The 19,737-nt window shown below is 42.4% G+C and overlaps 1 protein-coding gene across 1 annotated transcript in view; it reads left to right on the plus strand.

Annotated features, from left to right (window-relative positions):
• The window catches only part of LOC110977850 (glypican-5-like), a 47,422-nt gene that overhangs the window by 11,409 nt on the left and 16,276 nt on the right, over positions 1-19,737 (plus strand). Inside the window, exons 3-5 of the mRNA XM_022232338.2 lie at positions 11,580-11,722; positions 12,129-12,680; positions 13,017-13,273. Of these exons, the coding sequence (XP_022088030.2) occupies positions 11,580-11,722; positions 12,129-12,680; positions 13,017-13,273 (952 nt within the window). The remainder of the gene's footprint in view (positions 1-11,579; positions 11,723-12,128; positions 12,681-13,016; positions 13,274-19,737) is intronic.

The following is a 19,737-nucleotide window of genomic DNA, read 5'->3' on the forward strand; positions in this document are numbered from 1 at the left end:
AAGGTCCCCCCCCACCCTGGAAAGAAAGTTCTAGCATTTCTATGTGAGCTAAAAAAAAATTATGTTGGTCCTTAAATTTAACTAGGCAGTTGCTAGTGTAAGCTTTTCCCCAAATGACCATAAGAAGTAACCTGTGGGGCTGTTTGTGGCCAAGCCTAATTTGTGAGTGGGTTCTTATTATTGGTGTGCTGACAGTGGCTTTCTTTTTACTACAGGCACTGGATGAAATGATGAATTTCTTCGAGACCCGGTCACATTTGGTGACCCAGTTAAATCGCCCAGATGCTGTGTGACTTAAGTCTTATGTACATGCAGTGTGGTTTACAGTTAATCACTCAGTGGTGATCAGGTTGATTACTGTGTAAATAGTCAGTGACCTAGTTCTCCTTTTCTTTGATATTCAAGAATTTTAAGCTCACCCCCAAAACTGGTTTCTGTCCCTGTTCCTTTTCAGAGGGAATATTATTTATGATTCTGTACACAGTGGTCCAGCCTGACAACAACAGGTTTTTGGCATTATCACCAGGGACAATAACACACCACAGAAGCTGGAGAAAGTTGGAAATGGAATGGCAGTATTATGGCAGTGCTGACCCCATCAAAATGCTGGTTGAGGTGACCAACTGTTGGTCATAAATTACTTCACAATTGCAGCCAGGGTCAAGCCTGAGTGCTTGGATGGGCTGGACGATGAGAATACAGCCTGGTGACAGGTGGAACTTTTTTGGGGGGGGGGGTTGACCAATTTCCCAGGATGTCAACTTCTTTTGTCTCCAGGCAGTGAAGACAATTTTGAAGGGATGAAAGTTTCAGTGTTTGCTGGACAATTTAGTTCTCTTGTCAAAGTCTCACTGTATGACAATGTCTGGCCCACGCACCAAGCACCCAGGCATGGATAATGGATGTGGCTGACTGTTCAAATAACCAAGACATTCTGCTACTGAGGGAAAGCTTTTGTCAACCCACAGTTGATTGTTTGCATTCAAAATGTTTGATAAGCACTTAGACAGACTTAGCATATAATTCATGTGTTCAGTGTAGCATACAAGTACATGAATACCGATCAAGTGTTGAAGAAACCGCTGATGCCAATGTAAAAAGTGCTTTGTGAGCTTTATGCGCAATTGGGCCTTTAATTGTGTACCATGTTATTTACAGAAAATTATTTCAAAACTCTCATCACTCAAAGTCACTAATTTTTTTTTTTAGCTTACCATTACTTATCATTGCTAGCCATTTGATTCCAATTGCATAATATCTGTACAGTCGGTGAAAAAAAGGCTGTAACATGCCACAAATGAAATTTGCAGTCATTCAGTGAATTCCAACAAGCAGTAATGCTATTGACAAGGGCATTGATTTCAAATCCCTAAGTCAATAAGCTTTGGCATTTCCCTGTGCGCATTCCCCTTTACACTTCTGGACAATAGTCCTTTGTGGCCCAGTCTGGCAGAGGTCATTTTCAGGTGTATGTTAATATCTTTTGCTTGAGTGGCTCCCTGAAATGTGACCAGGCAAATTGTGAGGAATGCCAGTTGGCAGCAGCAGCGGCCGTCAGCTCGGCTGCACTAGCACTGGGTGTAGGCTACAAATTGTTCACTTGAGAAAAGCATTTTGAAATGGAGATTGTATTAGTTACTGGGCTGGTTGGCATATTACACCACACCTAGCTACCCAGCATAGGCAGCTGTTGCCAGTGTGGTTTCACTCAAAATATTCAGGCTCCTCTTTACACAATCATATTACTCACTGTAGCACTACCAGAGTCTAAAATATGTCTACTCCTAACATTAGCAATCAGTGTGTACATTGTACTGACAGTCCCAAATCTTCCGACTTCAATATGACACCACCTAGGGTGTATGTAAAATCCTAATTGAACAACAATTTGGTTGCATGGACTTCTACATGTAGTACATCTCTGTAGTGTATCTGTGTAGTTTAAAAATGGTATAATCCACTGGTAACTATATGTTATTTTTTTAATTTAGCTTTGTCACAGAAAAAAACAGGGTTGCATGTTTAAGAAAAACTTTCTTTTTAAAGTACTGAGATAACAGGTAACTGTACATGTAGCCTACCCATAGGCTGTTGGTACACAGCTGAAATCTTTTTTTCTCACCCTATGTGAATTGTTTGTTGCATGTGGCACGCTTTCTTACCTTATTTTTCTCCGCCATTCCAGAAATTCCCACATACAAAGGTCAGTTTTTGAAGATTAAAAGGCATTTTTTTTTTGGTGAGGATTACCAAATGCCCGGAAGCTCAGGAGCTTGGCGGTTAGAGCAATCCAAACAACTTGATTGGTTGGGCCTCCCAGTTTTTGAAAGGACCTATTATATTCCTCTTGCGGCAAAATTATGAATATGAAATTTGTCATTGATGGGTCAGAAAAAGCCACAGAAATTTTTCCCTCAATACTAGAGCAAATCTACAAGAATTAGCACGCAAGCCAGATCCCTTGATTGTGAGATACTGATAGGTAATCCTCTCATTGGTAAGGTATATGTATGTACATGTACTATGTAGAGGTCAGACTGCACTTTGCTGTAAAGAGTGCAACTTCATGTGTACATTATCATTAGGCATAATGTACATGTACCGGTACTCTGCACACGGGAATAATTGACGCAAACATTGTGGAAGAACATTGTCTGATGACACACGTGGTGCTCTTAAAATAGTCTCTCTGCTAGGGACAAAAAGCTAAGCTTTTGCTTTCATACATTCTTTCCCTTGCAGAAAGGCTTTTGTGACCCCTTCAAATGTGTTCAGGGACTATTGTCTATCCGTCTGGTATTCAATTTAATTAAGGATACAGAGCCATACGACATGTACCATAGATGGCATCCGCTACTTTTAGAACTACCATCTTAACACTTAAGGGTATTAACTGTTTGGACATTTCTAAGTAAATTTTATAATTTAGCGGTAAGTCACCCCAAGCTGTTGTACAATGGTTGGAGCATATGTGTATAGGCTTGGTGCATGATCCTGCACCTTCGAGCCAACTTTAATGAGAAGTAAGTATTTCTAAATGCCCACGGTTCATTTAGTGAGCGGGCTGATCACTTAACAAGTCTCTTTAATAGATATAACCAGCTTCTAATTAACTGTAGAAGATCCCACAATTGTGAGGCCAGTTCCCGCTAAGAAGTTAAACAACCGTTTCCGCTATTGTCATGCATGCACGCAGGGCCCCCTGGGCACTCAATGGCTGGAATGTGCAGGTTTCCCGTTAAAAGGACAAGACAGAAAAGAGAACCCATTAAAGATAAACCCGCCCGCCGACTTTTTTTCTTCTGCGCGCTACGCCATGGGTCAACACAACTCATCAAACCTGGCTTGTACCAGTGCGTCCCTATTGTCGGCCTGACAATCAGTGCTGGCCAGAAGAAGAGCCGGTGAATGGCAAGCGCGGGGTTCACTGCCCAACTCTGTGCCGTAGCTTGGGGCCTAGGATTGCTAATCCCAAACACTGTTGATGTGAGAGAGAAGGTCCTGTGTGAGGACTGTGCTCCTGGTCGGTGTTGGGGACGGCTTTTCAGGTAACTGGGCAGCTTGCTGCATTCATTTGCTGGTTGTGCATCAGATTAACCAGCCATGGCCGCTGGGTAGACCAGCATTGTGGACCCAAGGACACCCCCATCAATCTTTTTTTTTTTTTTTTGGCCCCTCTTCCTCTGTGGCTCTGGGAAAACTGTAAAGGAATCTGGGGAACTGAAGTAGCTGTTAGGTGCAATATTAGGGCTAATTTTTCATCAGGTCTGCACAATTCCTTGCACAGTGCATTGATGTATGTTTAATTGGGGAGCAGGAGGGGACCAGTGCCTGAAGGGGGCACAACAAAACCCCTGTCCAGCTACCCTGCAGAGTCATGGTGCTGGAATACACACAGCCTCCAGCATTTGACAACCAACCCAACCCTTTTTTATTCTGTCTTCCTTATCAAACACAGACTGGTCCCTTTGCTTGCAGAAAAAAAGTTTGAACAGAGAGTGAACAGTGACAAGGGAAAGTCTACAGGGACTTCCCAACCACAAAGAAAAGTAATAGATAACACATCAGCATGCACCTCCTTAGATTTTTGACTGTGGCAGCAGAAGGTTATTCACTCTTGTGGAATGTTAAAAGCCCGTAGTTAGAACAAAATTTATTATTCACTGGATGTGAAAACTGCATGCTCAGTCAAGACAAGCTCCCCTTGACGTGAGTTTCACTGCAAATGCTAGTAAACATACTAGGTGCTTCCATTCCTGAATTCACAATTAGTCTGTCTCAAGACAAACAATGCAGAAGTACATGTACATGTGTATACTTAAAAAGGCAGCATGTGAATTTTGGGACTGATGTACTCGTAAAAGAAACATCCGTGGACATGTAGAAACTGCTAAACTGCTGGTTGATGAAGTCGGTGGCAATTATTGAGATGTGGAACAATTATGTACGTGTAGTCTATTTATAATACAGAATTTCCCTCTTTTTTGTGAATCCAAATACCACCATATTGATAAGAGAAAAGGGAGTGGTTCACTTTCTCCTGACTTTCCCTTGTATCCTAGTAAAGGTTTTTGGCATGGTCATTCAAAACTGAATTGAAAAACTGGACAGCAAGTCGTAGACCAAAAGTTTTTGTGTGTGTGTGTCTGAAGGTGCAAAATAAACTTACCAATAACAGGGTTTCAGTTTCTATTCATAATTCTTTAAAAGGGCTGGTGTGTACCACCTTTTTAGATTTGGAGGTTTTTTTCTTTTGAAGAAAGGCCATCAGTTCAACTTGATAGCACTGCTATCAAATCACTGTATTTGGATGTGGCACGGCGGACTGATGGAGTGGAACCCAAGCTCAGACAGACGTGTTTGCCGTCCTTACCAAAAGAACTCTCGCCTTGCTGTAAATTGGCGGGATAAGGCAGACTGCTCAAAAGAAGTTGACAAAGGATCCCAGATCCATCCAATTTAACCCACCCTTTGTGAAGCTGTGATGAATTTGTAATTGTATGCTTTTTGACAATGGAATTTAAACCATGGGTCTACAGCAGTTTTGCATGGCGACATTGGGCCTCCTCCAGCATGACTTTATAGCCGGCTGAATTTTGGCGACCTGAAACTTTTATATCAGGAAGGGGAAGAGGAAAAAAATTAGAACAATGAATGCAGGGAGGCAGATGCCGTTGACTTTGGTTTAAAGATTTAGAATTTTTCTTTCAATTCACAGATTGACCTTGGTTTCATTGGAACACGTCCTGTCAGCCCCCCCAAACGAACAGTTCAGATTTTTGTGCTCCTCCACTTTCAGCTTTGCTTTTTGTGTTCGTAAAAAAAAAATAATAATTTTTGAGTCAATTTGAGAGCCTCTTTCTTTACCTACCAGAGAATTTCAGTAACTGCCCAGGAGTGGGAAATGCAAAGTGTTAAGCAGGTGTCTTGGACAGTCGTAAGTGCTTAAGTTATGACATGGCCTATACCATCAGGCAGTTTGACACCAAGCATTCATAATTTAATGCCCAGGTAGTTGATTGAACAGATCTGAATATTGTGTTAGCATGCCTTCACCTTATGCATCTGCAGAAATGCTTACATTTTTATCCCCCCCCCCCCAAAAAGTAAGTGCTGGGTAATTGAATTTTGTCCACTGGTGTGCTGGGTAACAAGGCACTAAAGACTTCCTGGGTGCACTCCCCAAGCTTCTGATACTTACAAGCTGTTATCCAAGTAGATTGGTTGTGACATAAATATCAAAGCTGATCTTTCACAAATCCCCATGCAATGCAGGGAGGTTTGTCGGAAGGTGTAAGCTTACCAGTAATATGTCAATTGCTATGTAGACTCTCAGACAAATCTGTTTTGAATTATTGTGTGATATTCGGAAAGGGTATTTTTACGAGATTATTTGTGTCTTGGTGTATTTTTCACAGCTAAATTGCAGTATAATTGTGGTTTGATGGATAACGTGCAGAAAAGAGATTTGTGGTTATTCTGTAATTTTTCTGTGGGTGTACTGTGTATTTGGCCTCTCAGCCTACAATGTACATGTGCTTACATATGTTTTGCAAGCTTGCTTTCAGTCTTGAGGTAGCTTGCTGTGGCTAGGGCGTACATCACGAATCAAGACTTCAAGCTGAGACATAAACACTCAAGCAAATGACCAGTTTTTTATTTCATGGGCTTTTCCAGTCCTTGTCCCTGTGTTTAGGGGTTGGCGGAGCCATCCCTTTGTATTCTCCTTTGATTGAACCCAGATGGGAATGGTCCCAGTCCAAGTTTAATTTTGAAAACACCTTTAAATTCACAAATCAAACAATTGGCAGTTCTTCTTTCATTGCATGTACATTTCCCTTTGGATTTTCCTGGTATAAATGCTGAAAAAAATAATCCACTGGACAAGCTGTGACATTTGAATTTGCTTACAATTTTTTTTCTTATTTAAGATGCAGCAAAACAACTGAGAATAACAGGCTGAGAGCATTTAGCCAAATAAGATCAAAATCCACCCCATGGCAGGAAAACCAGAAATGTTATCCAGCACTAAAGACGCAGCAAAAATAGCCCAAGGTGTACCGTCTGAAATTAAGACAACATCCCACACAATGAAAGTCTCTTCTGAAACTAACATTCTAAACAGTTTACAGTTTTGTGTTACCACTGCTGGGGGAGGGAAAAACTTGACGGTGCCGGTTTTGGCAGGTGCTGTTTGAGTTTGGTGCTGTCAGGGTTTGTGCAGTGCCAGCTGAAATGGGTCCTCAGTGACCGCCATTCATGTCTGTATTTATTGTTCTGTAAGGGTATGGGTGATTCAAGGCTGCGGCGTGCACTTTCCTCCCTAGTTCTGCAGTTAAAACTAAATTGAGGTCATTCTGGGGGCTCTTCTTGTTCGGGAGTCTGGCCAGATGTGATCTATTAATCCTCTATTAACGCCAGTGCACAATTTCTGCCTGCTGAAGTTCAGGAATAAATTTGGCAATATGTGTCTCAAAGTGAGACAAATGAAAGTGGGAGTTGAGCCGCCTCCCCCCCCCCCAGTGTGATTCATTGCCAGGTTTAGCCAAAGTACTCCAGGGTATTTTCAGGCCTTCTGCACCTTAACCCTACAATTTGGGGACATTAAGTTTGTCTATATTATGAAGCAGTGCAGACTTCATAGTAGTAAATGACATATGTCTCTTGCAGTTCATGCCAAGTCCATGGTAACGGTTGTTGTTCCAAACAAGACATTTTTATAACTTCCGTGAAGGGAAATGTACGTGGATGTGCGTGCTTGTCATGTTGATCCGTGCACCTCCAGATTAGGCATACCCCTGACTAGTGCTGTGCTGTAGGGGCACTGTGTAATGTACTGTACTACTTCTTTGTACATGTTCTCCTTTAAAGTCAATTTGCACCCTGCTCAGTCTCTGTGGTGCCGTTTTCCACTGTGCGTGACCAAAGACAGAATGACTGCAGAGTGGTATGCCTCTACGTGATTTCTCTCTAAACCATTGACTGGCAGAATGGAAATTGTACAGGACTGTCCATGCAGGTTGCTCATTTGGTTAGTAGTCACATCCACCGGAGCACTGGCTTTGGCATGCCCAGACTTAACATTTTCTCTTTTCATTCCCTTGAGCAAAAAGACGGGGGGGAGGGAGTGATCGTGTTATCCCTAGAATTCCATGACTTTCCATTACTAGTACCATGCATGTCGTACATTACCGTCTTTCAATTAAAGCTGTCATTGCATTCCGTTTGTGGTTCTGCTTGTTCTCGCAAATACAGTAATGCCAAACGGTGTAACAGCAGGGAAGTGTTGAAAGGCACATGGATCATGTTGACTCTATTTTGGGAAATTAATAAATGTTTTGTGCAATCTGCAGGCAGCCACCACAGATTCCAAGCCAGTGAATTTAAATTCCAATGTCAGTAGCAGTAGCTAAAAAGAAGACTGAGTTGAAGTGTTTGATCTGAGCTTATTACTCGGACAAGTACAATATAAACACATCTTGACACTAGGTATCTCAGATGTTCATTTCCTTTGTTTCTTTTATTGTAGTCGAAAGTATTCAACCAGAAAAAAATTACTTCCTCTCATCACAGTCATTCAATGAAATAAGAACCCTGTTTTAACCTTGGCACTTAGGAAGTGTATTTCAGTGGTATGTCAGACTGACATCACGGCATATTTCAAAGTGTCTTCCCATCTTGTCTGCACCCACCATCACTGGTCAGTTTAAGTAGCCTGGACATTCCTGGAGGAGCTGAAGGAATGGACCATGGGCACTCCATGGACCTGTTGGTGAGACAGAGGCATTGGATGTCTATTTTGATTGAGCCTGGCACTAAAAGGCTGGCAGGGCAAAGGTACATTAGTTTGAAGACTGGTCCCCAGGGCATTGTTGAAACCCCTCTTCCTTGCTACCATGAGGCAGGTTATTGGTCTGTGGTCTCTGGTCATGGCCTCTGACCTCCAGTAATAACAATTTGATAAGTCTGGAATCTTCTGGTGTAGCAATATCCCCATTCTTGACCTTTGATGAAAAGGGATATTAAACAACAAGATTCAAAGAAATAACATGTACACATAGAGTTGGTATGCATGGTTATTTGTGTTAATTTAATTGGACTCTTCTGGGGAGGGAAAATTCTCTTGCAAAGTGCCTTTAGTGCATTCGTGTGCTGTTCCTGGTAAGATTTTTAGTTTGTAAGGACTGTATACTACCACATGCAGGAAATGGTACAACCTGAACTGACTTTTAACCACAGGCCATAAGTCTGAAGCCCATGTTCCCTCAAGATTCTCAAGACTTCATGAATTTGATTTGTGTTAACATAAACTGTTTTAATTCAATAAAACAAATGCTCTGCCATATTGCAGGGGTTCGAGTATTTTTTTTTTCAAATTTCATGAGCCACAACAGTTTTGTAAGACAATACATTATTTAGGGAGGGCCATTACTTGAGTTCCCAAGAGTGCTGTGCTTGTCAGCATGACTCCATCAACCCAGAAACCATGCGGAATTTGACATTTATAATCATTAGTAACTCAATAGGCACCTCCTGGAATATTTGGCTGCAGTGGCCCAATCAGAAACACACTGGAGGCCGAAATCATTTATTGTTCAAAAACTGGTTTTTTACTGTGTGCCACCTGGGAAATCAGCCCCCGGGCACAAAATTCTGACACTTCTTTCTCAGTCGTGGATTTTACGACATCTTGTCGGTCCTTTTCCCTCCTGGAATTCTGCCGCCCTTGTTCTATGCCCTGTCTATCTCTTCTCTCTTCTGCTAGCAGTATCCTTATGCCAATGAACCATATTCTCAAACGGACTGTCAAGAACTGAGGAGGCTCACTGGTGCTACTTTCAAATTGTAGTAATCATTTTGAATTTGATCACACAGCTGCAGAAAATTATCGGCTTTTACCCTGTTGCCCTGTAATTACAACATATGAAATACAGAAGTGTTAACCTCTGGATTTAATCACTGTTATTTTTGGATTCTAAAATCCATTTACTTGTGTGTTAAACTTGCACATTTTGATTTTTTTTTTTTTACTTTTTTTTAACTTGCATTTTTCATTATTAGAAGGAATGACATTGTTATGCAGGTTGGCCTTTTAACCAAACTGTCTGACAAATAAGTTATTAATTTTCCTTTGCAAGCACAAACTTTTTTATTCAAAGCACCTGTCATTTATCTGAATTGAGCTAGCCAACCATTATCAAGCTGTTGACCAGATTAATTGCTGAAATTACGTAAGGCACTGGCTTCTAGAATACCATTCAATTTCCGGTTTCTGACCTTAAAATGTGGGTGCCCTTTGTACCGTTGAACTTGTCCATCCCCCAAAATTTATGAAGGCTGTGATGCCAGTGACTTACCCCAGAAAACCCACACATGGAATATCTGTTATTTGGCAGATGGCCTTTATCTGCATCCTCCGTCCCTCCGGATCCCACTGCATCCTTTTCCGTCCAGGTGTGAGTCCACGTAATCGAGTGACCAATATCGGACTTCCCATAGGAAGTCCTTATGTTTAGAGAAACAATAAACCCCCACACAGGAGTATGCTGCTGTGAGCCAATTAAATCAGGTTCCAAAGGGTTTCAAACCTGTGGTTTGATATTACTCTCTACAAGAACCACATCCTTCCCACACCCTAAATCCTTGTTAATCAGAAGTGCTAAGAACCTTTATTTAACTTCTTTTGCTACTTTTTCAGTCTCTAAACCAATCAATTGAGTTTTCAGCAGAAGTTTTATTAGGGCTGAGCTAATTCCAATAATTCACTATTCGAATATTCAACCTTCAATTTGATCGAATATCCGAATATTCGGTTATACCGACTGGCAGATTGTTGAAAAACAATCCGTATACAAAATCGTTGCAATAATGCACAAAACTGTACGTTTTAATGACTGTAGGAGCTTCTCACGTCTGGGAGTATCTCCAGCCACAATTTAGCAAGATTAAGAGACAAACAATACTTCTTGTCCTTTAAAAATTTATAATGAATAAATTAATTTTTGAATTGTTGAAAGATTTCTGTCGTTTTCATTTGAGTCTACTTGAAACAAGCCTCCACAGAACAAGTTTTGTCATTTAAAACAAACGAAAAGTCTAACTTCGGTTTCATGAATATTGCTTGATCGAATATTCGGATATTCGGCACAGCCCTAATTTTATTATCGGGTCATCCCGAAACACAACTGACCTGTGTACAGTTATTGTAAATGCAATCAGGAGAATTTAAATGTAATGTAATTTGAGTTAGTAATGATGACCTGTTTCCTTGTAATGCGACCAAGGGTCAAACACCTCTGACACCAATCTAACACCTCCTACATCCTTACCACCTGGCCCTGCTTAAGAGCAATTTCGTAATGGGTCTCTGAGAGTCAGAGCAGGTGGCCCAGGATAGGAAACTCAAAACTGGATTATTTTTTACTTCTCTGGGGTCAAATAATTGGATTGCTGGCCAATATAAGATACAGAGTTTATAAAATAATAGACTTGTATTTTAGACTGTACATTCATTTGAAATTGCCTACTATGATACTAATGACCTTGTCTGAGCTAAACTTCACATACAGTATTAAATGGTTCCGATTCATGTCTGACAAAGACAGAAGTTCCCTCACTTTACCCTCTCTCAGTTTGTGCATGTGCATTTGGTTTTAGCACTGTTTGCATTCTTTATAAGCATTTGTAGGTCTTATATGTTTAGACCAAACTCCTACATGTATCTTTGGCTTAATGTATGGTTTGATGTTCCTGCTGTTTGAAAAAAAACAAACACACTGTCCACACAGATAAAAGACCTTGTGATGGCTCCTGCATGATTATGCTCTAGACTTTCCTATCAGTAGCTAGCCTTGCTGCAGCAGTTACTCTTGTGACTGACCACATCAGGTCCAAATCTCCAGATTGAGGGATCCAGAACTGCATGTACCTGTACATATATGTTGCACCATGGAGCTTAAGACAAAGCTGATGCTGAATGGCCCATTTAGATCAGGGTGAAGAGTTTGAGTCATTTACTCTGAAGAGGTGGTGAGTTTGATAAAAGTTCCCTAAGTTCCTCTTCGATCTCTTCCAAACAGAGGAATTCGAAGAGCTTCTGGGTTATGGTGAAGCCAAGGTCCAGCAGAATTTCCGCATTATGTACGTGGCCATTGCCTTGGATCTGGACAATGACATCAGACATCTATTCTCTGACCTCAGAAGTCACTTAAATGGGAAAGAGGTAAGCACTTACAAACAGGACAGATTTTGGGTTCAAATCAACAAGGGTCATACTAAGCTTTAAATAAGTTTTTGGCTGTCATGATTAAAAATGAATGCCACAACAGGGCTGGAGAAAGTCAGCTTACTGGGTGATTTTTTAATTTAAACCTTCTCTAAGAGTTTTTACGTATGCACTGAGAGGAAATATTTGGTTTGAGAATAAATATTTCCATGCAAGAAGTCCACTCTCCATAGGAACTCCGTTGCTGAATTGATGAAACACATGTATTGAACAAGTGCATGATTACAGTTTCTGGAAAAGAAATTGTAAAAGCTTTAACCTGTAAACAGCAGTTTTAGCAACGTACGTAATTACCGTTGAATTGATTGCAGGATAAACCAAAGTTTCTTTGATTTCTTTACAGGTAAAGATTCAAAGGAGTGTCAGAAACTTCTTTGATGAGCTCTTCCCCCTCCTGTACAGTCAGATTGACAAGTCGGCCGGCCGGCTGGATGCCCTCTTCTCCAGCTGTCTATCAGCCAAGCGGGCCATCATCCAGCCCTTCGGCGATGTCCCCCGCCAGATGGCCACCCTACTCTACCACTCGGTAGAGACCTCCCGTCTGCTGCTGCGGGCGGTGGAGCAGGGGCAGCAGGTGCTGAATGCCACCTTCAGCATGGCGCTGGGCAAGAAGTGCGGCCGGTCCCTGCTGGAGATGCGCCACTGCGGCCTGTGTCAGGGCCAGCTGGAGGCCCGCCCCTGCCGATCCTACTGCCTGAACGTGGTCAAGGGCTGCCTGGCCAACTTCATGGACCTGGACACGTTTTGGGACCAGTATGTCACGGCCGTCATTGATCTGATTCGGCACAGCATGATGAGGGACAATGACCTCCAGCAAGCTATGAACTCCTTAGAATATCTCTTCAAGGATGCCATCAACTACGCATTTGAAAATGAAGGAGATATCACATACGAGGTACCTGCACCAAAAAAAAGATCAAACACGGCAATAGTTTTTATGTACATTTCTCCAACCATTTTTTCAGAAATGAATGCTTGTTGAGCTCAAGTTCAGTGGGATCTATTCCCATGACACTACTGTGGAGGGCTTCTTAAACTGCATGTATTTCTAGTGAAATATGGGATTATGGGTACCAGACTTGCAAAGAGTTATTGAGTGACCAAATGTGGTCATATTCACATTGACAGAGAAGGCCTCTCCACAGAATGGAGCAAAGTCAACATCACCCAAAGAAATGCATTAAGATGTTTTGTAATCTTAACAAAACTTTTCATCTGCTCAAACTTTCAGGTGCACAGACTGTGCGGCTATCCCTCCCGGGGCCGCCCCTCACCCTTCAACGAGTTTGCAGCCGCCAACCCGCCTGTGGTGGACTTCCCCATGGTGCCCAACCCCAGCGTCCCCCTAGACGAGCGGCTGCTCGAGTTTGTGGAGAGCCTGGACCGGTCGCGGGGCGTCTACCACAGCCTACCCGCCATGATGTGCACGGCGGACGAGCTGGGCTCTACCAGGGATGACGACTGCTGGACAGGACGAGCGGTCGGAGAGTAAGTGTGGATTTCTTTTGACTGTCTTACTACCAGTAGATTTCCTTTTGTGACAGGTGCCTGCTGACGGGCCTGGTGTTGCTTCGCTCTAGCAGAGTTGACTGGGTGGTAGTGATTACCCAAGGACTAGCCCAAGTAAACTAACGTGTGCTATGTGAACATTCCCCCCTTCCACTGACCAATTTGAGAGGTTAGAGCACCAATTGCATGTGGTATGTCCAGCACCCATGCCACAGTAATTTCAACAAATTGACCATATCACAGCAGTGTATCACATGCTTCCCATGTTTCCCTGGTGAAGATTGTGGCTGGGTTAAAAGACGTTCCACTTCCTGTCCACAAGTGGAGTCCCTGCGATGCCCTGTCTGGTTACCTGCCAACTCCTTTTCTGCTCTGTATCAAATTTAGGTTTGTTATATAGCCGCGTGAAAGGAGCTCTCATAGGTCTACCAAGGGTAATTTTTTTTTAACTTGAATATTACGAGATTACATCGGTATAAGTTGGGAAGGGTGTCTTAATCTTTAAGAAGCAACCCTGACAAAATTGCCCTATTAAACGAAAATATCCCCAAGTACAGAGACTCAGTCTGATGCGTACAAAAACAATATCTTTCCAACCCACTCAAGTTAAGGACTGATTGTTTTGATGTTGACAGTCTTTTGAGTATGCTCGTCTCCTGAACTATTTATCTCTGTCATACTAGTGTGGTGATGCCCAAGGGGGGATAATTCCTAACAAAAAGATGCCTGAACGTTTTCTTCAAGGTGGCGCACCGGTCGCACAGGGCAGCAACTTTCTGTTTCGGTGACCTTCTTTCTGTGTCCCCGTTTTCTCTCCAAACAATTGGGCAAGTTCCTCCTCAGTGGAAAATGCCGTTGGTTATCCCCTAGCCCCCATTGCTGTGGGGATTAAGCCCCTACTGTTTGAGAGTCCCCCCACCTCTCAAGCATTCTTCACCTCTCTCTATTGTCTCGGTAACTTTAATTACCCCGATTAAATGACGGTAGGGACCATTTTTAGGGCTTTGTTTTCTTTCGCCCTGATGTTTTTTAACCGGGACCTAGGCAACCTGTCATGCATGTCACCCACTCAGCAACACGGGTGCGCGTTGTTCAGGCTATTCACTCTGTGCGTGGGCCTGAAAATTAGAGGACAATCCTATCTAGAGGGCTGGCAATCGTGCGCCTGTTCTCCCATATCCTGCGATGTGTCTTCCTGCAGCTTCACAACAGCTGTCAGTATCTCAGTCCCGTATCAATTATTTGCTCAATCAAAAGGCTTGAAGGCTGTATGGTACATTTTGTGAGGCAATAGTTTTGGCAGCTAGAATTTAGTTCGAGAAACAATTAAACAGTCCTGAAGAAATTGACTTTTTACATGTGTTTTCTAAACCCTGTAGCAGGTGCAAATAGGATATTGTATATACATGTACATGCAGTGTATTCCATGGGCAGACAGACGCCACTGGTAGACACCAACGCCAAACTTCTGATACACACATATGAGTCACAGAAATGCCATGTTGCCAAAAACAGAATGCAGGTACCGGTATAAGACACAAAAAGAAAATAAATGACAGTCAAATTGAACCCAAACCGCACTCGATCGGCCTTTGGTTGAGTTGAACGCAATCGACTTGTTCTGCCAAGCACAACAAAGTCGACTTAAGCCTGCGCATTATCTTGCGAACCATTATGTACCCTCAACATTCCATAAATAATTCAACAATGTCCTGTTGCCCCCTCAGTCGGCACTAAGCTGAACTCAATTACATTTTTCATAAACATTTTTATCAAGAGGGTCGTTGTTGCCCAAGCGCGACAGTGTACACAAATCTCAAGAGGTTTCAAAGTTGCGTTTCCCCCCCTTCTGTAAAGTAACTAAACATTTGGTGAACATGTCATGACATTCCTGAACTGAATTTATGACATTCACCCTCCCAGTATTGACTAATCGCCTGTCATGAATGCTGTTTATTTAAAAAGATCGCTGCAGAAGAAAAATATCCACCTTTATGAACGCCAGAGGCGGAGCCAAGTGGCAGAGGTCAGAGGCAACTAAGATAATAGGTGAAAGTAAAAAGTAGATTTCACTCTCTGAGGTACATATTTTAAACTTCGAGGCTATGTCACTTGCTTAGTCCCACAGGCCATTTTGTGCATGCCCTGTTCAGACATTGACAGTCTGAAGGGGTGCAGACCAGTAAATAAGCTGCCATAGACAACAGCGATAAATATTCCCTCTTCAAAAAATTAGCAACAATACAAGTTTCTCAGGTGTTCAAGACACACATGAAATTAAAGCTCATTTCCTCATCGTTCAGTTTTCTTTCAATTTTCAGTGACTTAGCTGATGAGTTTGAAGATATTTCTCTCTAGAGATAATCACCCCTCAAAACAGTCCTGAGGCCCATTGCCATTTTGAAAATCGATGCCTACATTTCATTGCAGAGTAGAGCAATTTAGAAGGCCCCGTTTGGATAGATACTTTTAGATACACAAGCTGGCAGTCCTGCCCCCAGATTTCATCCACCTTCTTTTCAAACCAACCAGTCCACGTGCCACAAAATGCTCTCATAGCATAGAATTTGACAGCCTACAGGTCCACGCTGGCAATTGTGGACCTATTTACTGGCCTAGGACCTGAAGGGGGATGGCAACTTGGCTTATCCGTTTCTTCCAGCTTTTTCACTGGAGATCCACTGAGAAAGCGGTGGATACGGTCTCTCTATCTGGCATCTCCCGTGCTGAAAGGAGACTGCACTGCGTAGCTTCCAGCACCCCCCTTAAAGCTAGGCACTGCAATTCAGGGATGCAAGTCTTCGGGAGAGAGCCTGATTTCAGCTTTCATTTGAAATTTAGGGCTAATTTCAGGTCTTAGCAAGGTACCTGTACTTGTCCATGTACATTGAGGCTTCTCCAGCCTTCTTTCCAGGCTCTGGACAAGAACTCGACTGGCATCCCAGATTGATTTCCTACATGAAGGTGTTGGAATCAGTTGCCAGATGTGTCCCTCTCCCCTCCCCTCCTCCCTCTCCCTTTTACACTGTAGATTGAACTTGTCGCCCTCCCTGTCTGCTCTTGGCACTACTGTGATGCATCTTGCCCCAGTGGGCCTTTCAGGGGAGGGCTGTCCGGAAAGATTTTGCAGATTCCCTGTCCCTATTTGTCAATGTGTATCTTTAAACAACAACAACATGCATGGGGCAGCACCCTTTCCAAGTCCAACACTGAACAGGATAATCCCAAGTTGGGCATTAACCTGTATCGGGCCAGTTCCATCCATCACGCATTTGGGACACGCGTTGATCAAAAGTCAGAAGCATTATCATGTCCATACTTCAAAGCGATGAGTGGTAGCCTGCAAAACATTCGTCACTCTGTTCAGAATGTCCTACAGAATTGCCGTATGTGTAGGTTTTGATGTAGATTTTTGGTTTGCAACCTAATTTATTCCACTGGTACAGGCAGGTGTAGGTCTCTCAAAGTTACAGGGACCGAACTGTGCCTGGATTAGAGGTGCTGACAAGTTGAGCACATTGAACCTCGTAAATGTTTCCTCACTCCATAAAGATATTTACTTTGAACAAGTATGGTTTATTTCTGACTTGTGGCTGTTTGTTGAATGCATGCACAGTACATACATGTGGAGCATGCATACCTCCTGCACGGGTGTGTGGACTTAGAATTCTGTGTACAGTTTCCCTAGGCAAATGCAATACTGATAAATTGACAGATTTGTTCTGTTGGATGAAGGGGGTCTGTTGAGTGTTGAGGTGTGTAGTACATTCCCCTTGGACCAGTTTCCCAGCTAGGTACGCACACATTATCGGTAATGTGCATGCAACAATTGGTTTCTTTGCAAGTTTGTTATGAGCAGCCTTCCATAAAAGTTGCCCCCCCAACAGTGTATGACAGTGATTTGCTGTTGGAGAGCACTCCCATTAAAAAAAAATGTACCCCATTGATATAAAATACAGAACAACATATCACCCAGCTCCTTTCAAATACAACTTAGCAAATTTGGAATAATTGCCGATGTTGAATGTAACATTTCTGTATTAATTTTGTTATACATTCATTTGAAATACTTTGAAATATACAATGTAACAGTTTACATCTCCCTTGAAGTGTCCAGGGCCCTTTAACCCCCATTTCAATGTGACACACCCCCATGTAGAGCCCTAAATGTGCAGAGAGGGAAACTCCGCGAAAAGTTGACATACCATCTTGTCCTGAAATACCCTCTGTCCAATTCTCCCCCGTCCCCTCCCTTCCCACACACACACACACCTGCCAGGGGAGGCACCAGACTCTCCGCGTCTCTTCTTTTGGAATGCCTGAGCAGCACGCACTCTCATCAATCAGAGACTCAGTTAACATTGTCAGAATGCGCACACTGCTGTGATTGAGTGTTCGGAATCCGCAACAGCACAGCTGCCGCAGAATACACAATATCTGTCATGTCTGCCAGCTTCAGAGAATCCAGGCAGACATTCGTGTAGGAGACAGTCAATAAACATGTGTGTTAAAGAAACTAGGTTTGTGACTATCCACTGTTTGCTTTCTCTGGTACATGTACTGTGCTTGTAGCGGCACATGTGCTGCACACAAAGTTGCACTCTACTGTATGGTGCACATTGTGGTACATTATTTGCGGATGTGTACCACCTCTCCACACAAAAAGAGGTAGCAGTAATTACAGTATGCTGTCAGATAATATTTGAAAGGAAATTCCCTTCAGTACATGTAGCTACACTTAACCGAAGTCCAAGGACCAAAGGACCAAATGTCACACAACATATCCACAAACCCATCAGTGTTTCTTAATATCAGAAGTTTGGACATACCTGCAGCTTGGTAATAGTAGAATCCGTTTGGGTGACACTGAGTTTAACGTTTGGGAGGCAGGTCACAGTGTTCTTGGTTATAATTTTACAACTTTGCAAGGGTGTAGATGATACACATGTGTACATGTCACTGGCCTCTTTTGAAAGCTCATGTATGTACATGCCTGTCCTGATGAGTTCGGTAATCCAGAAGGCTAACGGGCCACAGAGGATGCATAAACCATATGTTGAAGTGCAGGGACCTAGAGGAGATTTGTCTCTGTCACATTAGTTATCCATTTGGCAGAGCAGGCAAGCCATAATGTGAAGAACAAGTGGAGCCTTGTCACTGTTCATTTCAGTGACCGCATTTATAAGTACTCCCAGATATGATAACTTGCACAGATTTTCCACTGGAAGTGGACTGTCATTGTTGTAGATCATAATGTTCTCCCGCACATACATGTGTAGCCAGGGTTTGTTTGCCTGTTTATTCGTCTCCCCTGTCTCACAACAGAATTTGGTAAGAGCACCTTCCAATAAGCCATTTGCGAGTTAAATTTGAGTAAAATCTGGTACACTGAGCTCTTTAAATTCACTTGAACATAACTTGAATTCTTTCTATTAAAAGCACTGTTTCTATACCTCATGATTCGGGGCAAGCTTTTGCTTAGTTACATAAGAGACACCTTGCAACAATACATTGTTCTCAATGGATAAGAACGGCATAAAGGAACCAGTCCATCCTAGAGATGGTGGTCGCTGTGCAAAAGTATAGCAACGCTGTTTTTAGTCTGGGGAATTCAAATTGTTACGTTTCTGAACAATCAGATCACACAGTGTACTAGATTTTATTCAAATTTAACTCGCAAGTGGCTTATTCTGGGGAGTCCAGTCTTGGAACAAACTGCCTTTGCCATTGAAGTAGCCTCTTTCAACAAGTTAAAACATCTTTAAGAAGCTTTTTTATCCAACACCTATACACGAAGTTGCTTACTGTTTCTCTGTACTGTTATTGGTAGTCCTTTTGAACCTATTTGTCTTTTAATGTTTTTATATTTTTAACACAGTATCTTCTCTAAAGATTTGTCTCCGATGATTTTTGTTATTTTCAATATTTAATTTCATTTTTTCGTAATGTTTTTTAAACTTTTTAATATTGTTAACTGGGACCCATGGGAGAACAGGTTTTGACAAACTGAATGGGTTCCCCAGTATAAAGAAGAAAGCATGCAAGCAAGCAAGCAAGCTAGCAAGCTACCTAGCTAGCTATGAAGACACTACATGTATTTAAGGTAATACATGTAGATGATTTGGGGACTAGTTTTCTAACACAATATTCAACGCTTTTAACTCCTGGTTGTTGCGTTTATGACCTATGTATTTTCACTGTCCCAGTTTGCATTTATAATCCATTTGCTGTCCTGATTCAGCTGAATTCTCCAGCCCGTCCCATTCTACCACCCTCCCTCCCTTTGCAAGGATAGACCTACTGACATTCCGCACATTGGTTAATGGAATTCTGATCCTGCTTCAGGCTTGGTTAGTTCCCTCACAGCTGAATTGGGTCTATGACAGAGTCCCAATTAACCAGCACACCATACAGAGGATAAAGTTCTCCTCAGTTGCACTCTC

The sequence above is a fragment of the Acanthaster planci genome, linkage group LG14 (genome assembly GCF_054643075.1).
Source record: "Acanthaster planci isolate LZ-2023a linkage group LG14, COTS_SCS, whole genome shotgun sequence".
Classification (NCBI taxonomy): domain Eukaryota; kingdom Metazoa; phylum Echinodermata; class Asteroidea; order Valvatida; family Acanthasteridae; genus Acanthaster; species Acanthaster planci.